General features: G+C 29.7%; 4 protein-coding genes across 6 annotated transcripts; 3 read left to right on the top strand and 1 right to left on the bottom strand.

The window, feature by feature from the left end:
• Positions 1-474: 474 nt before the first annotated feature.
• egr (TNF superfamily member 12 eiger) lies at positions 475-8,383 on the top strand. Of its 3 annotated transcripts, XM_018537129.1 has the most exons (7): positions 475-498; positions 885-1,476; positions 3,757-4,061; positions 4,510-4,812; positions 5,639-5,831; positions 5,941-6,297; positions 8,149-8,383. In XM_018537129.1, exons 2-7 carry the CDS (start codon positions 1,117-1,119, stop codon positions 8,347-8,349), a joined length of 1,719 nt encoding a protein of 572 aa, XP_018392631.1. In that variant the 5' UTR covers positions 475-498; positions 885-1,116; the 3' UTR covers positions 8,350-8,383. The 3 variants fall into 3 exon arrangements, with proteins under 3 accessions (XP_018392631.1, XP_018392639.1, XP_018392622.1); XM_018537137.1 differs by lacking the exon at positions 475-498 and having other exon boundaries at positions 871-1,476; positions 6,010-6,297; XM_018537120.1 differs by lacking the exon at positions 475-498 and having other exon boundaries at positions 871-1,476.
• A 2,220-nt stretch (positions 8,384-10,603) lies between these two features.
• LOC108771398 (transcription initiation factor TFIID subunit 6) lies at positions 10,604-15,179 on the top strand. Its single transcript, XM_018536675.1, has 8 exons — positions 10,604-10,753; positions 11,140-11,458; positions 11,618-12,021; positions 12,108-12,311; positions 12,440-12,622; positions 13,117-13,336; positions 13,407-13,789; positions 15,117-15,179. Exons 1-8 carry the CDS (start codon positions 10,604-10,606, stop codon positions 15,177-15,179), a joined length of 1,926 nt encoding a protein of 641 aa, XP_018392177.1.
• A 433-nt stretch (positions 15,180-15,612) lies between these two features.
• Positions 15,613-19,718, bottom strand: OXA1L (OXA1L mitochondrial inner membrane protein). The gene is made up of 8 exons (XM_018536756.1): positions 19,629-19,718; positions 18,327-18,528; positions 17,877-18,053; positions 17,648-17,791; positions 17,456-17,541; positions 17,109-17,375; positions 16,780-16,945; positions 15,613-15,781 (listed from the first exon to the last, which is right to left on the bottom strand). Exons 1-8 carry the CDS (start codon positions 19,716-19,718, stop codon positions 15,624-15,626), a joined length of 1,290 nt encoding a protein of 429 aa, XP_018392258.1. The 3' UTR covers positions 15,613-15,623.
• A 794-nt stretch (positions 19,719-20,512) lies between these two features.
• Positions 20,513-22,811, top strand: bug (thioredoxin domain-containing protein bug). The gene is made up of 4 exons (XM_018537239.1): positions 20,513-20,658; positions 21,056-21,273; positions 21,385-21,611; positions 22,239-22,811. Exons 1-4 carry the CDS (start codon positions 20,604-20,606, stop codon positions 22,591-22,593), a joined length of 855 nt encoding a protein of 284 aa, XP_018392741.1. The 5' UTR covers positions 20,513-20,603; the 3' UTR covers positions 22,594-22,811.
• Positions 22,812-24,411: the final 1,600 nt, after the last annotated feature.

Here is a 24,411-nt window from a genome sequence, read left to right as displayed (position 1 = left end):
TCACAAAAGAGTGAGAGAGAAGAAGCAAGAATAGAGAGATTCTCTTGTAGTTCTCTGCCTTTAGGGGGGGAAAAAACTCACCGGACGGGTTTTAAAACGGGACAGGACCAGTGTGGGATATTTAACATCTCCGTATGTCGTAAATCTTCGAAAATGTACTGTACAATTAGGTGAACGCGTCTATTCCGCGAATGCGGAAAGCTTCTCACCGATTTCTTTCGGAATTCGATATTTTGTTCTCACGATCATTTAGACAGAATCTTATTCTTTTTCGTTATATAATGTATTATATCGTCATAAATAGTGAGACTCGAGCGCAAAACAAGACACATCTTAGTTCTCTATTATCTCCTATCTGAGTCCAATTGACTGAAATGTGATTAGCATTCTTTGCGATGATTAAAGTGTTTGTGTTTGTCCGCTTACAAAACTTAAATGAATGTGTTTAATAACGATAACATATCAATTACAAGAAAAGAGTTTGCATCTTATCAATTGGTAATAATAAAACTGATCACATCAGAATTTATAGAAAGGAATATGGCTTTTTCTCCTTAGAATTATAGATATATACGAAATTTCTTAAAGTCGATATCAAACTGGAGACTGACAACACGAGATCAAGATTGAAATTGAATTTAATAATCAATCAAGGCAGAATTTAATAAACTTTTATTTAGTTTTCTTTCTTTTGGTTGATTAGTTTCCATGTCTTGAATCTCAATGTCTAGTCGAATACAAGTTTATTTAGGGCATATATAAATTTAGCGCGGAAAATAGTTAAGTATTAGACATTTACATTTAAATGCCTATAAACGTATGACATGAATATAAGATGCAATATTTAAATTGAGTAGTCTATCTAGAAAATTAATTCTCTATAGGGTGAACATGTTGATATACTAGAGAGCAAAGAATTTGCAGCAACGTGTAACTTTTATGGAAGGATGGTTTCTTGACACATTGTAAAATCGATGCAAGGATGAAACTCTTCGTCTATCATCAAGTCAAATCGTGAAGATACATATGAACATGTAAATTTTATTTGCGTTGAACTTACACGGACACATACACACGCATAATAATCATCCCGCTGAAAATCGTTTAATTTCCGCGATGACGTCTATGCTATCCGGAGAAGAAAGCAACCCGGTGAGGATGAAGCAAAAGTTAATGAGAAACGTACCTGTCAAGGAGGAGACGAGGTCATTCCTAAACTTTTCGCGGGAAAACTTAAGCATCTCGCACTCTGACCTCGAACAAGGGTTCAATCGGTCGCGGCTCGTAAGACCAAGCAGAAATACGATTCTGAGCGTGGCCGCTCTTATGGCCGCTGTTGTCTGCTTCGGCCTTCAGAGCTGGAAGCTATTGTCGAACACTCGCGAAATTGAACAGCTGAGAAGAGACGTCGATATCTTGAAGCATCGGTTTCTGGAGCAGGATCTTATGAACGAGCTAAAGGCTTTCGAGGAACAGGTAGGTTCCTGCACTAATTGGCGAGCATAATTATCGAATTTTTTCTTTGTAAAGTTATTTAGGAAAAAAGAAAAATAAATTGCGTTTCTTTTTATCCTATTTACTATTAGTAAAATTAGTTAATCAATGCAACTCGTGATGTATATCGACACGAGGAAAGCAATAAATGATATAGTCATTTTTCCATATTATGTGAATTTTCACGTATCTCAGTAAGCAAAAAATCATTACTATAACGTTACAACAATATTTATCAATATGTAATGTTTCCAAATATATTATATTTAATATTATATACACAACATATCATTATGAACAAACATTGATATATTTGATGGTTTCTATAATATTGATATTTTATTATAACGTTATAAATCAATATCAAATCTTATTGGACCGTCAAAGTTTTAAACTATAAATATCGAGAACGTGTTAATAAATTACTATAATATTTTTTCGCAATATAAATTAATTATTTAAAGATTTTTAATAAGTCATTTATAGATTTTAATATGTCATTCAACATTATTAAGATCCAAATGGTTCGCACTGTTCCTTAATCTAATCTGCGACAATAGCAAGGTCCATCTCATCGGCCTCGTCTCCCTTTCAAGAAAAAGGGTCTTGCTCCTCCTCCTGCTTATTCCCATTTCAGAAAAATAAGATGAAAATTTTAAAGTAAAATGAGGAAAAAATTTTAATATATAACGAGGAAAATTTTGACAGGAAGAAGAAAACATTTCAAATTATTTGAATAGAAACACTAATTTAGAGGCTCACAGCGGTATACGCAGTGCAGTGCGTTTTCCAAGCCATATCTTTGCACCTCACGATCCGTAATAGTCTACACGATTTTTTAAACATTTCCGATGGTTAGATATAATGCTTGAATTGCTGCAAAAGGCCATTTTGAATAATATCTACATTAAGCAAGTGATTTAATTTAACTTGAATAAATAATTAAAAAAATACAAAAATAAATTAAATTAAAAAATACAAAAATGAAATCTACGTTTTGTCTTTTTTGCGATTTTCTCCAAAACAAAGCAAAAACGAACATATTTCTACAAGACTTTTTTCTTAATTTGATTTCCCACAGACTCCCGAAATTTTAATTGTCAAAATTTAATGAAATTTAAATTTCAGACACCCTGTATACTTATGTTTATATCAATGAGTATCGTACATTCGTGTGCGTGCGTGCGTGCGTGCGTGTGTGTATAGTTATCGAAAAACCAAAAATTTATAAGTATATTTTATTTACATAGTCTGAAAAAAATAAGTAATGTAAGATTATTACTAATAATCAACTCTCTCTTATATATTTCATTCGGCTACCTTTTCGGTTTATTCCCCGTTACCGAAGATCGCACGGGTCTGATCCCTGATTAAATGGATTAAGTCACTTGATTCAAAAGAGAACCGCCGAGTACACTATCCTAAACGAGGGTAATATAGCGTCGTGATGTCAACGTTGACATCGAAGGTCCATTCAAGTACTTCTGATTTATATAGCACGATAATCAGAGCGATAACCACAAGCAAGACGTCAGTTAGCGTCCTTTGCTGCATCCTCCTGTTTTCTATGTTTTTCGTGAAATCATTAATATAGTAAAAGAATCCTAGGACTTAGACGTAACAGTACACACACACAAACAGAGAAGAAGGGATACATAACTGGATAAATTTAAAAAATATTTATTTTGCAGAAAAACAGTTTTAAAAGGTAAAATTATTCCTTATACGAGTATGTACTATTCGATATAAAAAACATAAAGCAAAAACATCCAGCAATAGACTTAAATGCCCTTGTTTGACTCGTATAACTCGATTCAACTTATCTGACAATTATTATAGATGCTTTAATCAAATATCAAAATATAATTAAACTATCAAAGATATTAAAAAATTTACAGTTGAAGTTATATCAATTATTTATAAAAAAAAAAGAATTTTATTATTAGAATAAAATTTCTATATAGATACTAGAATTTCCCATTATATATTACATAGAGCGGTAGTTCATACCGCTTTTAGAAGCAGCAATTACTTCAATTGTCCTCAAAAGGAAATCATACCACAATTACTATTACTAATGCGTTTCCACGTATCAGACATTCGTCACTAATTGACAACACCAATTTAACTACGTGATCGTATAGTTGCAATGCTTGATGGAAGATTTCTGTGAAACATATAGGATATTTGTAGTATACATATACAGAACAAGCCGCGTGATCCTATGAAACAGTTTACATGCAAATGTACAACACATTGTAGCTGTATGCTGAAGAGTCTACCGAGGATAATGATCCAAACGAGACAGACATTGATAACGCCGATTACGACTCTAATTACGACGATGATGGTTCCGCATTACACGATTATTCCGGCGACTACTATACTCCCTTGACTTATGGCGCCAGACCGTCAGATTTTCTTGACAGTACGTCTACGTCGATACCAATACCTACGTCTCCGGATCCCGGTACCAATGAAGACATGATTGAATTGCTGGCAGCCTTGCGTAAGATAGAAGCGAAGCACGGACAGGACTTCGAAAGGGACATACGAGAGAATCATAAGTAAGGCGTTATATTATCTATACATTATTTTATTAAAAAAATCATCTTTTGATTTTACAAAGAATCTTGCCATTTAAGCATTTAATAATGAATCATATATATAATTTATAGAGAAATGCTAAATTATTGAACACTCTATAATATCCGTTGCTAAAAAAGTCTACTAAAATATTAAGGATGCTCCGAATCAACAATATTTGTGAAGTCAAAAAGAGTGAATTTTTAATCATTATTATTATATTATATATAATAAGTAAATTCAATAAAACAAATAATATACATTCCATACGCGTGCTGTTTTTTATTTTAATTATAAAATAATTTTCTTAGTAACCGTTTTTCTTGTTAGCAAAAAAATTTATGGCACGACTATGTATTATTTATGTAAAACTCAGTGGACAAACAACGTTAATTATCTACTTTGAATAGTATTTTTTATTGCATGTAGAAATATCGAACGAGAACGCTTTAAAGGGACACACAAAGAGCAATTAAATTATGAAAAAAAGACGAACGACACAAACAGCACTAGACACAAACCTGATGTTACCAGAGGAGCTACAAATTCAGAATACATCAAAGAGAGTATTAAATCGAAGCGATCGGTGAACGATAGCTTGATTGACGATTTCAAGAGAGAGGAAGCAAATGGCAAACGACATAATACTAGAAGAATTGTTGTACCCAAAGCACGTTCTTATGCAAACAACGAGAACAACACAAATGACAATTTTGGGACAGATCCAACATCGTAAGTATTTACACGGTGTAATTTATAAATTGAAACAAAAAAAATCATGTAAAGAACGTATCAGAAAAATATTTTTAAACATTTTTTATATAAAATATAATCCTTTACAATATCCTTATCAATATATATTACTTTGTTCTCATTTTTAATCTTTGCACTGTTGAATATTCATTTGTTTGTAACCTTTAGTTGATAGATTACAGCTATTATAGTAGTTTAAATCTCTAGAATATCGAGTTTTTTTGGCCTGTCAACTGCAATTTCAGTTTTCGAAAATAAAAAATAGTCAGGGAGATAAACCAAATGCTTGGACCACACAATATGTGTACGTGAGCTTGGTAAAATGTGTTACCTCACTCTAGTTGCATTTTTAATGAGTGAGAAAATTTTAACAAGAATGATACACAGATAAAATTTAAAATCTTTTTTAACAAATATCTTTTGATATTAATAAGCCTGTTTTTGTACAACCTGCAATCTAAGTTTTGAAACAAAACATCAAAAACATTTCTGTTTAAAATAAAATTCTTAAAAATATCAATACCATTCTGCTCCGTTTTTTTAATCCTTACATCACCGTTGATCTTTAATAAGTATAATTCTTAAAAATGTTCAATATGGCGATTGTAGATACATTAAATTAGATGTGTTCAAGAAGTAGAAAGAGATCGAATGTAACGTATATATCTATATATATATATATATATAAAATATTGTCAAATTTATTTATTCCTATTATATATATAAATATATATAATAGGAATAAATAAATTTGATATTTTCAGTCAAATTTATTCCGTTAAAAATCAACTATTTTCTGAGACAGACATCCCCCAAAGAAGTATCACTCCAATGCGCTAGAGACGATTCCCCCGGCGCGCCATGATCGATTAAGCGAAGGAACTACTCAACCTGACAGATATGAAAGTGAAAACATGGAAACTGTAAACGACAGAAGAATTAGCTGGCGAAATCGCGATATCTCAAGAAATCAAACTGAGATCCGACAAATCTTTCAGGTGAGTATAATAATTGTTAAGGGGGATTTTACGCCGCGTCAATAAAATCGGTGCACTAAATTTCTCACAATAGTCGAGTGAACAACACAGAGCGTTGTAATTGAATTAGAATCACGAAGCGGCTGCAAGGGAAAATCACCGGAGATTGACTCGAAGACATTTGCGTGCACCACGGCAGGTTTACGCCATCCATTACGGGGCGGACAGCAGTCTCTTTTCAACGCAGGACGAGCACACTGGTAACGGCAGGGCACGACATTACAATGGCGTTTTTAGGGCATGGCAGCCGAGTGAGTGGGTTGCCGATCTTGGTATGAGCAGACACTTCACACTTGCTGGCGATGGCAAACTTACTGTTCATGAACCAGGATTGTATCTCGTATACGCGCAGATCCACTATCTGGACGAACACGACGAGAATGGCTTTCATGTACTGGTGAATGGCAGGCCTATATTGCAGTGCATGGTAAGAATTGAAAAACACAAAAGGAAGGAATTTTAGTAATTAATGATTGATAAGAAAAGCTGTAATCAATTCAAATATATAAAAGAGCCAAAAAAGCATATTGATTTTTGCTAATTATTATTTACATAATAAATACAATTAAACTATATAAACAAACATTTTGACTTTAAATATGGTTCTCATCATATTTATACATATTTATACAACACACACACACACACAACACACACACACACACACACAAAATTTAAAACAATACATTAACATTTCACTATTCAAATGTGTTCAAATATTATTAAACTAAAAATAATTTTGCTATATAAACACTTACAAACATTCCTTTAATATTATATGAAATTACTAATCAGACAGCAATATATAAAATACACTACTCAACAAAATTAAAGAATCACTTGTTCCACCCTGCAAAAATAGAAAAACTTTGAGATAGAATAACTTCGTCAAAAATCATCGTATCGAGATGTTTAAAAAAGCATTTCAAAGCTTGAAATCTTTACTTTTCAGACCTGTACTTCAAAAAACGGTCTTACTGACATTTCGTGAAGTTGCACAATCATAAATAAAAGTGTCAAGCCTAAAAATGTTTTACAAAATTTGCCAAGTTCCACGGAGCCAAGTAAAAATTGTGCACAAATGCGGTTTACAGCTTTCGAAAGAGTAAATCTTTACCTTCAATTTGTTTTTTTACTGAGCTCTGTACGATTTTTTTTTCACCGAGTTATTCAACGTTGAAATAAAAAGGCTATTTTTACTTAAACGTTAAATAACTCGGTGAAAAAAAATCGTACAGAGCTCAGCAAAAAAACAAATTGAAAGTAAAGATTTACTCTTTCGAAAGTTGTAAACCGCATTTGTGCACAATTTTTACTTGGCTCCGTGGAACTTGGCAAATTTTGTAAAAAATTTTTAGGTTTGACACACTTTTATTTATGATGGTGCAACTTCACGAAATATCAGTAAGACCGTTCTTTGAAGTATAGGTCTGAAAAGTAGAGATTTCAAGCTTTAAAATACTTTTTTAAACATCTCGATACGATGATTTTTGATGAAGTTATTCTATCTCAAAGTTTGCCTATTTTTGCAGGGTGGAACAAGTGATCCTTTAATTTTGTTGAATAGTGTATTTATTAAATATTTATAAATATTTATTTATTAAATTCATCTTTTTAATATTTTGTGAATATTTTTGCGGTTTTAGATTGTACAAATCATAAATATTTATTACAAATATTAAAAAATATTTATTATAAACATTATATTAAATATTACAAAAATATTTATTGTTAATAACATTAGAAGTAAAACTATTTACCAGAAATATTTATTTATATTTATCATATAAATGTTACATAAAAATGTTTAGTTTATGTTTTAATAACATTTCGAATAAATTTTTATATAAAAAAAATATATATAAATTAAATAAAGAAATAAATAATAATAAATATTTGTAAATATTCAATTCATGATAAGTTCTAGCGTGGTATACAAAAATTCGACTTACAAATAAAGGAAGGGGAGATACATATAATATAAAAAAAATCTAATTTCCCCGCATTTCTAGGATATATAAAACTATTTTTACTATTTTATATAGGTTTCAAACAATAACTTTTTATAGTTAACTGAGGTTCCGCAAAAGAATTCCAAAAATCGGAACTTTTTTAACATCCTCCTTTTTTAACAAAAGACTAAACTAAAACATTATTCAATAATAAAATGGATTCAATTATGGTAGTCATGAAAAATATAAAAAATTGTATAAAAGTATAAAATAACAATTAATATCCTATTGTTGTTTTTTTTCAAAATAACAAATATAATTTTCAGGTGTATAGCCCAGGTATGGGACACAAAAGCCGCTCGTGTTTCTCAGCCCAAGTGACCATTCTTCAAGCAGGCGATCACTTAGTCTTGAAGGATATTGGATCAGCTAGATACACTCTTTTCCAGCATGATAAAAGTTTCTTTGGTTTAGTGAAAGTTGGTGAATCGAGACAGCAACAAAGACATCCATCAACACATCAATAATCAGTTTTAAACGTTGTGGAATGATCAACACTAAAACGTGATATACAATTTATAGTCATTGACTTTCCCTATTTTTAAAAGTTAGCTGTAAATTCGCATAATTTGTATCTAATGTAATATATACCCAATACACTTTTAATTTGTGTATGCGAGTCATACATTTAGTGTTATAAACTGCATGATTTTTACCGTAGGATTTTTTATATTTTATTATGTTAATTACACTTTGTGCTATAAAAAGCACATTTTCTGTTTATTAATATTATTTCTGTTTACACAAAAAATCGACATGGATATTTTAATTTTATTCTTTTATAGAATATTATACATATACGACGTATAGACAAATACTATTTGTATAATGTATAAAAAGAAAATAAAAATACAGATTCTTTATTTATATATTATATATTACATATTTTTTATATATACATATATATATTATAGAGTTACACGATATATGGTAATTATTTATAATACCATTTAATTTTTTAATCACGTACGTGATTTTCAAAAATAGCATGATTTGGAACATGTGATTTATTAACATTAATTACATAATATTGTCATTATTCTCACGAAGAATTCAATTTCATCTATTCTTAGTTAAAAGTTTGAAAATCGTAAGATAATTTTTCATAATCACAGTTACACATTTCATCATGTAATTTCATTTCTAATTAAAATATGATCGATTATATTAATTTGAGCCTTACAAAGAAATTCGCGACATTTTCATGAACTTTTTGTATACGTGATACATAGATATAAAAGCACGACTTCTATAATTGCTTACGTTTCAACACTGAAACGTCATTTTCACGGTAACAGCAAAAGCATATCTTTTAGTGCATTATATTATACTATTATAGCTTCAATTTCAAGGAAGTTATTTAGTGTATATTATATTATATGTATATTATTTCAGTAATATTTTAATAATAAGTATAAATCAATACATTCGATGTTCGCCTTTTATATGTTTTCAAAATAGAAAAACTTGATTACTATCCTAATATCCTAATTTTTTGAACAGAATTTGAAGTAAAGAAATTATCATTTTTCTTTTACGGTAAATACTCGACTTTATCTTAATTTACAGGCAAATGAAGGAATTAAAAAAATCTCCATCTCTTACTGACAGTTTAGGCAAATAAATAAATATTCATATGTAAAGAATGAAATTCGTACAAAGATAAATAAACTATAACTTTTTAACAACAATCACTTTTCAAACAAGAGACCGTCTTTAGTTGTTTTTCAGAGTTTTAATTAGAGCTCTCTAGTTTTATATTCTCCAGGAAATGAAATTTCTTTTCTGGAAACACTTTCCTAATAAAGGCGATTTACAAGCGATCTTTATTTATCAATAGCAAGATCACACTAGTTCAAATTTACCGTGTAACGATGACGTATGCTGTTAACAATTCTAATTGGCCAATAAGTATGTTCAGCGGACTCAATAGTTGAGTGAGCGCTCGCTGTTATTGGTGTATTCTTTTAGATTATCCAATCAGAATTTTAAGTCTAGAAGAATATGCCAATAACAACGAGCGTTCACTCAACTGTTGAATCCGCTGAATGTGCCCATTTTATATCATGGTGAAAAGGATTATCATAATTCATGGTATAAAGGCCGCAGCACACACTTTTGCATGACCAGACCTATACGAGAATTAACAAATCGTAATCCTTCTTCTCCCACTTCACGGAAGAGAAGCATTTTGATTGGTTGATTCTCTTATGCGTCATACATTATGCGTCATGCAAAAGTATGTGCTGTAGCCGTAACGCCCGTAACGGATAACCTCATAATAATTGTGGAGAAGCGTTCACTATGTCAGAAAAACGAATTCAAAATAATATTGTAACCTTTGAGGTGTTTTTGCATTTTATGTCAATGAGTATTTGCAGATGTGAGATAATTTTTGCATTATTACGATCGTAATATTTATTTGCGTTTAAAGCTATACGGTACTTTTAATCTGTAGCACTATATTTTTTAAATAATTTTATTTTATTAAGGTAACAAGTGGCACATACATTGTTTATTTATAAAAACGTATACATGAATTTTATATTTTATTAAAATAAGCATTTATTTATATTTATGTCATTGTTGTCAATCTTAGCAATAAGTATTACTTGTATCCTATAATATTATATTATGTCATATTTGTAGGAAGCTGTGAAAGTTGAATAGTAAACTTATTGATAAAACTTTATTCATTGATATTCACAAAATAACTTCAAAATGAGTGAAAATGAGTCTATGTATGGGACAATTTTGTCTCAAGAATCCATCAAAGTGATAGCAGAGAGTATTGGTGTTGGCAATTTCCCAGATGAAGCTGCAAAAGATCTTGCAGAGGATGTTAGTTACAGGTTAAAAGAAATTGTTCAGGTTAGTGAATAACTTTCACCATATATATTTAATTTCCACCAAAAAAGAGAAAAAAGAAATTTATTTCAAATTAATTAAAGATTATGAGTAAAATCCGTTTTTGTATTTATATTGTAAGCATCACCCATGTTTAATATTTGATAGACAACAAGAATAAATTGATGCTTACAGCTTGTCAGCATGAAAACGAAATGCATGGTACATCTCTATCACTTTACTTTTTATTTTTATTTTTAATGACTTATATAAACACATATATATATATATATATATATATATATTCCATATAGCATTTTTATTTTATTAGACTACAAAAAATATTTATAATAATACTTTATGAATTAAATATTTTTATAAAACAGCTATAATAATTGTAATTTTTATAGGATGCTGCAAAATTCATGAGACACGGAAAACGTCAACGAATGACTACACATGACATAGATCATGCACTGAAGATTAAGAACATTGAGCCAACATATGGTTTTTTTGCCAAGGATCACATACCATTTCGCTTTGCATCAGGTGGTGGTAGAGAATTGCATTTTGTAGAAGAAAAAGAAATCGACCTTAATGAAATTGTAGCTACAGCTGGTGGACAGTCATGGCCAAAGCTACCTCTAGAAATTACATTACGAGCTCATTGGCTATGTATTGATGGAGTTCAACCTACGATACCAGAAAATCCACCACCAGTATCAAAAGGTTTTTATCTGATTCCTTGACTTCTATAAGATGTAATAATAAAAAATTGTTCTTCTTTTGGAAGTTATTAAAAAAAATTTAAGAACATATTTTTAAAAATTTAGACATAATTTGTAAGTACTCTTAATTTTTAATTACCGTTATATCAATTTTTAACAGATTCCCAGAAATTGGAAAGTGTTGATCCGACTATTAAGCTTTCAAGTAAAAATCAAAACATTGGCGTTGGTAAACCAGGTGGTGGTGGCAAAAGTCAAAAGCTACGGAACATTGAAACTGTTCATGTAAAGCAGCTCGCAACACATGAACTCAGTGTGGAACAGCAATTGTACTACAAAGAAATAACCGAAGCCTGTGTTGGATCTGATGAAGCTCGTAGGGCAGAGGCTCTTCAATCGCTCTCAGCAGATCCTGGTCTACATGAGATGTTGGCGCGCATGTGCACTTTTATTGCGGAGGGAGTACGGGTTAACGTAGTACAAAATCACCTCGCATTGCTCATCTACCTGATGCGAATGGTCAAGGCTCTACTTGATAATCCAAGCCTTTATTTGGAGAAATATGTAATATAAGCCTTTATCTCTTTTTTAAACGTATTAATAAACTATTATTCTTATTTTGATGTATTAAAATATTTCGCAATTTTTAGCTTCACGAATTAATACCATCGGTTGCAACCTGTATAGTTTCTCGACAATTGTGCATGAGACCGGAGGTAGACAATCATTGGGCATTACGCGATTTTGCTTCCCGACTAATGGCGCAGATATGTAAAAATTTTAACACCTCTACGAATAATGTGCAAACTAGAGTCACACGTATGTTTAGTCAAGCATTGGCAAAGAATAATCAGGTAAATAACATAAAGTACTTAATTTAAAAAAAAAATTTTTTTCTGAATAGTTCAGTTCAATCTTGTTGTCAGTTCAATTTCTAGCACAAATTCTGCCTACTGTTTTACAAGGTTATTATTTGTTATAGACACCTTTGGCATCTTTATATGGGGCAATCGAAGGTCTTTGTGAATTAGGACCAGAAGTGATTAAAGCTCTAGTTATTCCTAAAATTAAGTCCATCTCTGAACGTATTGAATCATGTATCGAGGGCCAAGGACTATCTAGTGTGGATAAAAATGGAGCAGGACATATCAAGACATTACTTGTGGTAAAATTAATTTGAAAAACTACAAAACATTAGCAATTTCTACGTGCATAGAATGAAGTATAGATATATTCCCGAAATTATTTTTATACGCTTTTAATTTACATTTACCTCAATTTTCGATCATCTTGTATAAATTTGAGATGTATACTGAAGATCGAAATCGAATATAGGACTGCCAACTGTTCTCATAGAACTATGCGTTTACACTAAGAATATAAATTCTCTCTGTTTTGTTAATAAATTGAAGAATTGTTCTCTTCAGTTAGGAGTTTTTTAAATTAATTTATTTTATTTTTTTGTAAAGCTGTATAAAAATTTTTTTATTTATCATGTGCATGTGTGCTGCGCGAGCGCGCAGCTTGTCTATTTTCATAAAAGATTAATGTATCTAATATTTATTACATTCCTTTTAATAATTATTACATTCAATATTCTATTCTCTTATATTAATTATGCGTATTAAAGATACATTGTGTGATGCATTGTGCCTCTAGAAATCAGTTGCTCCAATCTTGAAAACAATAAGATCGCCACCAGATTATGTGGACGAGTATAAACAGGATTATGGATATATAGGGCCTGCATTGTGCGCTGCAGTTGTAAAAGCTCGCACACAACCGGCTGCTTTAACAACTACAGCTACAACTACAACACTTACCACAAATCAGCAACAAGGTTCTTCTAATTGTACAGGAAAAACACTTGTGCAAACAGGTATGGAAATTATTACTGATAGGTTATTATCATTATGGTGATATGTAAGTAATATTATACTATGTTACAGTAACCAGTTCGAGTACAGGTCAACAACCCGGTCGCACATTCATGCTTGGCACAAGCAGAAATACTGCCGGAACTTCCGCTACCGGTGGACAAAAATTTGTTATTTTACAATCACGCTCGCAAACTCCTACTATCTCCAATATAAATACCACTATCAATACTAGTTCAATGCAGCAACAACAACAACAACAACAACAACAGCAGCAGCAGCAACAGCAGACACAGGCACAAACACAACAACCACAGCAGCAACAACAGCAGCAGCAAGTTAAATTGACACAGACTAATGTCGCCCAACAGAAGACACATGTACAGAGTTCTACACCGAAATTAGTTGTAGTGTGTATGGCCGCTAGTAGTCATACTAACACATCAGTGACGCAGGTATAATATCTTAATTTATTCATTTACAATAAAATGTATGTTGATTATTAAATTTAAATAACTGCTATAAAACTATAATGAATATAAATTCAAATAATAAATAAATCATTCAAGCTGAGCTAGATATTTTTGCTATAAAATATCAGTATTAGGCTGAGATCAGAAGAAGACGCATTGAAGAATGAGATTAAAGATTGAAATTGAACCAATAAAAAAAAGCCAGAATTTCTTTGCCTTCATTGGTGAAATTTCAATCTTTAATCTTGAATCTCAATAGTCTGATTCTGGTCTTAAACAAAGCCAGGGATAATAAATCAAATATTTTGACCTTTAATATAGTCATTTAGTGTTAACACACTTTTCAGTTATATACTTGTATTACGCATACAATTATTTTTATAATTTTACTCACAAATTATGAGATTGTATGATATGCAATTAACGAGCAGATATTTTTAGGACAGTATGGTCAAATTGAGAAAAATAACTTTAAATCCATTGCACTGTCCATTTTATAACTTACTCAATCCTCAAGTTGACCGATTCACACTGTAGGAACTCAAATATAGTAAATAACTTTCTCTACTTTCATTAGTTACATACAACAATGCTATCAACTTTGTTTGTCTAATACTGATACATTTATGAGCAAAGATTTATCGACTCGAATAACTTTTTATTATTTGAAAATGTACACATGCACGCACGCACACACACACACACACACCACGCGCGCGCGCACACGACATCTAAAACAGAGTACCTATCATGGAACAAAGTCGGAATCCATTTCAACTTTGTTCCATGATAGTTACCCAGGTCACCTAAATAACTCGATCGTTTTTGATGATACAAAAAAATGTTTTAAATGAAAATAGCACGGTTTTAATGGAGATGTGTTTTGATTACATTACTTTTTGTCTAGAAGGAGGTACCAAAAAAGAAGTCACTCCTATTTTTTAAAATGGAATTACATGATTTTTTTACATAATATGAATCTTTTATCAATTCTGCATATAAAAGTACAAAGGTACAGATATAAAAAAACAAATAGTTTATGAGATATTTAATGTTTTATGTCAACATATGTCAGAATAAAGTATATAAAAACTGCTCCACTTTCATCTAAAACATTTTTTCATATCATCAAAAACAAGCGAGTTAAGTGATGCCTCGCCCTGTGTGCGTGCGGGTACAAATTGTATGTTGAAACATGTTGGAGCATGCAACGCAAACAAACCTAATATCTCTCGGTGATTCAGAGTTAAGAAAATCATAGATATGTATATATTAGATGAAATATAATAAAAAAATATTTATTTTTTAGCAGGCAAATCTTACGGGAAATTATAATATATATATAAATAATATAAAGTATATAAGTGTGTGACAAGAGACGAAAATAGAACTTCCAATACAGTTGTATAATACTTCCTTTCTCTCCCTTTCTCTCAAACATAGTTAATACATTCTATATATATATATAATATGAGCGTGCGTGCGCGCGCGCGTACACACACACAAAATAAGAAAATATATCTAAATAAAAAATAAACTTTTACAAAAACATTGAATTAAGGAGCTTCCTGTATATTTTCAATTTTTAAATCTAATGAATTCTCTTTTTTTTTTATTTATTCCATTATGAATTTTTTTTTATCATCTATCATTTGTATAATAAATACGTTTTTTATTAGGAAAGATATAAATAATTATTATAATTAACAAATTAATATTATAAAAATAGATTTTATATTAAATAACATTTGCTTTATTACAACTATAATTACAATTTTGTATATTGTAATTAAATATACGTTAATTCTAAATTAAATTATTCTCTACTTTTCGTAAAGACTGTTGATTGTTTTTGCTTCGTCGGATCATATTTAAATGTCTTCACTATAGGACCCTTACCAGCACTGTTAAATTGTACTATGTCTGCCCGTTCTCTATCAGATAATTGCTTTGTTATCTTTAGGTTTGTCCAAGCTAAAACAGATATAATACAGATTTTTAAGGTATCATACTTTTATAAAATGCATATATGTATGTGATACATTATTTGTATGCGTAACTGATTATTTTTTATTTATATTTGTCTATTATTTTTGCTACATAAAATTAAACGTTTAGTCAGTTTTATATTATTAAGTCTACAACCTAATTCTCAGCCATTTTTCGACCATACTAAGTTTCAATGTAAAATTCTAAAAGAACTAATATTAACTTAATTAAAGTAATTTTCTTCACTTTCAACACATTTTCGCCATCTTTCAGGAAACTGTCGGATTCCTCTTCGGAAAGAATTGATTTTTATTTTTAGCCAATGAATTCTATAATGAAAAAAATTGAAATTGCTATCATGAAATCTTTAGAACCACTTTTTACATGTATTGTATGACACAAGAATTTCCGTCTAAAGCCAAGCAAATCATTTCTTGAGCTTCTGTGGCATTTTTCTTCTGATAAAACGCGAAAAAGAGGTAGTGTCTCTCAAACGTTGTTTTCCGAACGACATAGTTTCTGCTATTATTTTTTGAAATTAGATTTGCAGCACAGATACTTATTATACCTTATTTTAAAGCTTAAAGATGACGCTTTAAAATTGTATGGCGAGAAAGATTCAAATTTGAATAAGTCTATAGCCGATTGAATATAGAGGCCGAGAATTAAATTGTAGACTAAGGGTCGACAGGAGTGACCCAGAGACCTCTAGTCGAAGATGAATTTTTTATTCTCAAATTCTAAAATACTGGATGGATCGCGTTTTAATTGTGATATTCGTAATTAGGAAAGGCTCCTGAAGGCTCGTACAGAGCTATTTTTTTGTAAAAAAAAAGGCATAACAAAAATATTTCTGGTCTCCATGGGTCACTCCTGTCGATCCTTAATAACAGACTATTCCATAGCATTGATTTTCCAATATATTGTGATGTTCGATATACATGATACATATACATATATATTATACATTGAGCAATACTTACATTCCTTCACTTCATTAACAAAACCTTTCTTTTTGGTGGATACAGTTGGAGTATCACGTTTTATTACGATAGGCATACCGAGAGCTTTTTTTATACGTGGGACTTTTAGAAAACCAGTTTGTATCAAAGACATAGTGTTTGTTGCTACCCAATATGTCAAAATAGTCTACAAATATGGATAAATGCGATAAAGAAAATTCAGAGAAAGAGCATATCAAATGTGAAAGTTATTGTTTGCATTGAAATTAAAATATTTTATGATATAAAAGTCTTTACATTAATTATTCTCGTATTAATTATAACAAAAATATTGATATTATGATACTTACACCAGGGAAATGCAACATAAACGGTAATGCGACAAATGGCACAGCTCGCAAAACATATCGCATTATACCCATCGCATGGATATTAGTGCCATCCGTACCGAGTTCGATTGTGATAAACATTGTTATACTAGTAATTATTGGCATTACATAATAAGGATCATATATTGTAAGATCCTTTAGCCACAAAAAGCCACCGTCTTTTAAGCTCTCTACAGGCAAGTTTGCCATTTTTCTCAATGCAAAGAAGAAGGATATGAATACTGGTGCCTGAAACATTAGAATTATAATTAGAAAATTATCTTTTTTACACCTTTTTACATATATGAATGCGTAGAAATTTTACATACCTGTATTAATGGCATCATAAGGTTCTGTGCAAAACTAACATTGTTCGTTTTCAAGTACTTCATCATTTCTGTCGCTATTTGTGCACCTATTTGAAAGAGGACACACTGTACTTTCTTTATAGTGAGATTGACAAACTTACAGTTTTTTTTATCAAAACAAAATTTCGTCAATACGAAATACTTTTAACATACTTTCCATATGATCGCCGGTATTCCTGGCTTGCGATAATCTCGTCTGCATGTCTTGTATTACTGGCATATGATTTTTAAGTTGAATCACATTCTTCTGCCCTTTTATCACTATGGGAAATAGAAGAGTCCTTACACAAATAGTAGCTAAAATAAAAAAGTTAGATTTGTGATAATAATTTTTTAATTTTTATTAAATTAAAATAATTATCTTGCAATAAAAAAATAGTACCTATGACAATTGTCAACCACCATGGCATATCTAAATTTATGTGCATATATTCCAAGATATTTTGTACAATCCCTGATGGAGTCCAACCACCCAATCCTATACTTTCAAACGTTGGTTCTCCATTCGGATGCACTTTCACAATATTTTCTATCATTTCTTGTATTGGTGTCGGAGGATCTATTATATATAAACTACAAATTAACAAATTTCGTAAAAATAATTTCTATAATTTTTATCTCTCTTATATAATTACAATAAGAAAGTTTTAAGAATAAGAGAAAGTATGTTTATAGTCTTTTGTTAATATGTAAATTAATATGCATATGTAAATTAATAATTAATATACAGCAACTAGATGTTTTTTTTCTCAATATATTATACTTATCATAGTAATACATTTATAAAAAAAGACTAAGAAATATTAAGTTCAGAAGATATTCTTATACAAACCTGGTATTTCATCATATGGACTATTTTGTGGTAGTGTTTCATTTGCTGGAGTTTTATTTTCTGTGGTTTCATTTGTACTAGCATAACGAATCAAAGAGATTCCTGTAATTCTATAGTTTCTATGTAGATCCAATAAGAAATTATTTCTAGAAATCCTTTTTCCCTGAGTGATTAAATGAATACGTCTATATGTAACAATTTCCTAAAAAAAAATCTTTAAGTAATTAAACAAAATATACAGATTACTATAAGATATATGTATCAGTGTATATATAATATATACAGCAAGTGGAAGTAATACATTATATTTATAATACAGTTACTTTTTTAAATAAAAGGTTAATAATATAGTTATATTTTTTTGTAACAAATTTTATAGTTACTTTGTATATTTTGGATTTAACATAATTTCTTTTATATATTCAATCTTCAGTTTTTGAGTGATATTCAAAAATCGTTCTTACTTTTAGACTTCACATAATGTCTTAAGATACTAATATAGCTGTGATGGATTTATGATATCTTACAAACCATGTCTTATAAACCAATCACAGAACTGTATTAAAAAACAAACTTTATAAATATTAATCATTAAGTTTAACAAAAGTAATGCAATATGCTACGAAATTTGTGAAAAATATCACCTAAATTGTGTTTTAAAACTGGAAATTTAATTAGTGAGCTAGATTATTTATAGAGCTAGATATGTACATATAAATTTATTCTAAAATATAATTATGTACAAAACTTTAGTTCAAACTGAAAAAGTATTTTCCTTTTTAGTTGTGTTGTTACATATCAATCTATCGAAGTAATTGTTTATTACTCTCATTAATATTTAAACAAAAATATTATAAAATTTTTTAGATTGATCTCGTCTTTAAATTACAATATTAAAAAGTAACAAAAAAGTAATAAATCATTACTTTTTAACAATAACAGTAAAGAATTATTATTGAGAATCAATTACGAACGACAGTAATTAGTTATTATTATTACATCTAAAAATAACTTTCCATTCCTTGATTATATATTTATATAGACTATTTATATAAAAAATACAGAAAATGAAGAAACACAAGTGAAAGTAATAAATAAATCCAATATATCAATGTGCACAATGAAATAAATGTATTTAGTACAGAATTGTTAATACGTATGACATATTTTTTCAGAATTTGTGTTCATCAGATAGTCAATAACTATTGACTCAATTTCTTTTCCTTAAAACACAGATTTCATAATTCTTGTTACCAGATAATGATCTAACCTAACCTCTAAAAAGCCGCAAAAGTATTTTACCTGCGAAATCATGTTTGATTTCAACAATGCTTGCCGGCGAACGATTATAGATGACCGCATCAACATTTCTACGCCTTTCAATCGAAACATTGTTATAATCAGTTGTAATTCTCGATTTATATGGTATGGATATGAAACCTTTTTTTCGTGGACCACAAGGCGCAAAATGCTGCTGCGCACTACTGCCCTCTGAAGAAGTAGATGTAAATTACACAACAATATCCACATTCTACTTTTTTTACGACGTTTCTGATGGAAATAAATCGCTGAAATCACTGAAATAACTACATATATCAAGTTCATTAAAACGCAAGACTTCGAATATAAGTAACAAATAACTGTGCTTTTCAATAAATCAGAGAGACAAGTGCGTAAAATTTAAATAAATTTCGAACCTAAGAAATATCGATATGTTTGGACTCATATAGGTTATATTTTGAATATCAATTTCAATTTGAATAATGCATAATTCTTAATTTTTTAATAGATTTAAAAAATACACTATCATGCAGATTGTCGTTTAATTATGTTGTATAGTTATTTCTCCTATATACAAACGACTGTTATTTAAAGAGTGTTAATACAACAAAAATTTAGATGTTTAACTTGAGATAGTCATCTAGTGGAAATGCTGAGGAAATCTTTTCTAATAGTCCTGTAAACTCATTTGAATTAAAAAAGAATATTGAGTGGAATAATCTGCTGTAATAAGAAAGCAAAACTAAAATATTGTAAGTTATATAAGATTATAGAAATAATGTAATAAAAAGGATAGAATGTATTCTACAAGATGGAAATTTAATAAAAGAAATCTTAACTTTTTCTAGTTTAAAGGTAAAACTGATTTATTTCAAAATACCAAAACATTTAACAAGCAGCTAAACGGATTGTTGTGCGTTCCATTGCACTTATAGATTTTACAAGACTGGTTTATTAATTTAATTGTAAGAAATAGTTTTATGCCAAACATAAAAGATGAATTTATCGAGAATGAGCTTTATAGCCTTCATTATACCTGTTCTAATCTTAGGTAAGAAACAATTTGTTAGACTTAAAAAGAATTTTATAATTTTATGAATTTATATTTGATTTATTCGAATTAATTACAATTTTTTGTTTATTTATTTTTCATTATGTATTTGTTAGAAAAAAATATTCTTATATTAATAACTATCAACTATTCTCTAAAACTTTTTGAATGAATGAGCTACTATTTTTCAAGATTGGCTCAATTTTTATTTTTTAGAGTAAAATTCTATTCTAAAGAGAGGGAGAGAGAGAATTTAGAGGATATATAAACAGTTTTCAAATATTTAAATATATTGGTCTTTGCTATGCACAGATGAATAATATTTACTTAAATATTTTTATCAACTCTATAAACTATTTTTAGAATTAACACCAAGTGTATTATCTATAATTTTTAGTTAGTGTTATAAACAGTGAAGAAGTTACAGAAGAATTTGCAGCACAAACCATATCTGAAGATGCCTTTAATCAAGAAGAAAGTAATGAAATTCATATAGACAAAAAGAATCAGTCTGTGGAAATAAATGCTAAAGTTGCAATAAATGTGACCAATACTGTCTCAACTAATACTACCAAAGTTAACTGCTCATCAGAGAAAATTTACGGTCCTGTTGAGGTTCTATGAATTTTATATAATAAATAAAATAGCACGATATATATATATATATATATGTTGATAAAATCATGCTAATGAGTTATCTTTCTTATATATTTATTTTTGATACAGATTGTTAATGCAACAAGGCTCATGGAGTTATTAATCTTGGAACCTGGTCCATCAAATCGTTCTAGAAATGACAAAGATGGTAAACAATTACCAGGGACATGCGTCCTTGTTTTATTTTATGCCAGGTGGTGTGTATTCAGCAGTCAAGCTGCGCCACATTTTAACGCTATACCTCGTTCATTTCCTCACATTAAAGCTGTGGCGATTGATGCTATAAAACATCAAAGGTGAGCATACAAAATTAGAAAATAAAAAAAATACATTTAATGCAATCAACCAAATGTTAACATTTCGCTTGTAAATTATTAGGAAATTGATCAGAAATTTTATTCAAACTATCAACTGCGTCAATTTTATGTTTTGCCATTTAACATAGACTATAATCCACTTGATGCTTTGTACTATATGTTGAAAAAGAGTGATTGGTCAAGTATAATTCTTTCTTCCGATTGGTCAATTAAAAACTTTCAAGCATTTGTAGTGTCAAGTGAACTGCACCCTTCATGTGAGAGCAAATTATCCTCAAAAACCAAGCAAACATTGGTTTTTGTCAATTTGTCATTTTGTTATCAGAAAGCTTAGTATGATTTCTATTGATAATTTATACAACAGATTTTGTTATATATCTTCTACCAATTTCCTAACATCATCAAATATAACAGAATTCACTTAAATTAGGTATCTTTTGTTGGCAAGAATTGTTGACAAAATTTGTTTAGACTTAGCGCTAACTGGATTTTATTTTTTTAAATTAGAAAATGCGAAAAGAAAATTTATTAAATTAATTATTCTCTGTTTCTTCTCCTGGTATTCGAAATTGATAGTATAATTCCAAGAAAATGTATCGCTTTTAGCTTTAATGCTCAGTATGGAATAGTTGGAGTGCCAACATTGATGTTGGTCCACAATGGCAAGCCTGTCGCCAAATTCAATGACACAATTTACACCCTGGAATCGTTTGCTAAGTTTGTATCTCATTTGACGAACCTACAGCCGAATGGTTCATTATATGTTACATCAGCGGATTTTACGGGGCCAGTTTCAAGCACGCCCTCCAACGAAATGGACTACTGCCTGGTATTATCGTGGATCTTTATAGTTGCTTGCGCGCTGTACTTTACATCGCGCAGCAGATGGTGGCAACAATTTGTTGAACTCATTCAGATCACCTGGCTCGAAAGTAATGCGGAGCATGAACACGTCGATTAATTGAGGAGACTTTTAAATGTCCCCCTTGAAGTCCAGAAAGGAGATCCTTGAAGTCTCTTCCAAAAAAGTTATATGTCTGCAAGATTATTTAGCTTTTGGAGGCTGCAATCTTTTGGCTATAGAAGAAGAGGAGAACACATTGATTAAAAAAGGCACATAAATCGTATAGTTAATCACTGTATTTATTTATTGAAATTTTGTAAACATGTACATAGACGGGGAAAAATAAATAAGTATGTAAATATTAGTAAAAGGAATTCTTTAAAGATTAAATAATTGTTGAGTAATTTATATACAAAGAAATTAAATTGAATTATTTTTATAGCTAAATTTTTAGTTTAGTTATTACTAAAAAGATACTTTAATTGCAAGTTAAAATAATTACCCAAAATCAGAATTAGTACTCATGAATGAGAGTAAAATAATCTCTCACATTTAATTGTTTAATTTTTAAAATAAAAATGTAAATGTGCGTCAAGTATCTGCCAGAAAATTGTTTTTTTTAACCGTGGATTACTTAAGTCCATTATTGAAAAATATAGACTCTAAAATTATGTGCAAGAACTTACATTGGGCATATTCAGCGGACTCAACAGTTGAATAAACGCTCGCTGTTACTGGTGTATTCTTTTAGATCTAAAATTCTGATTGGATGATCTAAAAGAATACACCAATAACAGCGAGCGCTCACTCAACTGTTGAGTCCGCTGAACGCGCCCATTGGGTCTTTTTTTGTTTCTGCACTGTCTGAACTAGTACAGATGATGCAATAAGTTGAAGTGAAACAAATATACATTTGCTTAAAATTTTTTCCGAATTTACAAATGCAGCTAAACTACTAAAATAATATCACAATTAAATTTTGATGTTCAATAGGCATCTATTCTAAATCCGAGTAATAGGATGAATACAAAATTAATTCAATATGACGTCTTCTGTAATTTTGCACGGAATTTATTTTTTTATTTTTTTTTCATTTTTATACGCAACAACTACTAAACTTAACTCACTCGCTTAAAACGATAATCAAATATGAACAATGTATCAATTCTGGCTGAAATTTGACACAGAAAGATTTGAAGAATGATGCTTTCCAGATATCATATTATCAAATGTACTTCCAATAGTAGTAGTGAGGATTTTTTGCTTTATAGAAAAAAAAAAACTAAAAGATTAATGCGACACCAATCATTTAAAGATATATTGAAGTATACTTTCATATTTAGAAAATAAATTTAAGGAAATAGATATATTCTTCATTTTTGTATCACACGTTAAATAATTTTTTTTTCAAATATATAACACGTACATTATTGCCATTATCAGCGCCAGTAGAGAGCCTCTTTAATTGTAGACAACAAATATTAATTTGTACCTAGAATCGTTTATCAGACGAAATTCGAACTTTTGTTTTTAAAATATAAAAATTTATAAAAATATATATGAAGTCGCATTTTTTGTATCTGTCTACAAGTTTGCTCCCGCCGTTTTCATATAGATAGTTTCATACCTGTAAAAACGGCGGGAGCAAACTTGTGTTACTATAAATTGTTTTACTACTTAATAGAGTTACTTAAAAATAAAATTATATATAAAAATGATCTAGATAAAATTTTTTAAATTTTATCTTTTATCTGGATTAATGCAAAATTAATTATCTTTATCTTATCTAAGATACATTTTTGTGTGATTTATCTTATCTATATCTAGATAATTTTTAATTATCTAAGCACAATACTGATTGTGTATATATTTATCATGTTATAAATATATAATTTATTACCCTCTCTCCCTCCCTCCCCTCTCTCTCTCTCTCTC

Source organism: Cyphomyrmex costatus, unplaced genomic scaffold (genome assembly GCF_001594065.2).
Source record: "Cyphomyrmex costatus isolate MS0001 unplaced genomic scaffold, Ccosl1.0 scaffold100, whole genome shotgun sequence".
NCBI classification, from domain to species: domain Eukaryota; kingdom Metazoa; phylum Arthropoda; class Insecta; order Hymenoptera; family Formicidae; genus Cyphomyrmex; species Cyphomyrmex costatus.
The sequence above is the reverse complement of the archived record's forward strand: the minus strand, read 5'-3'. Positions and strand labels throughout refer to the sequence as shown.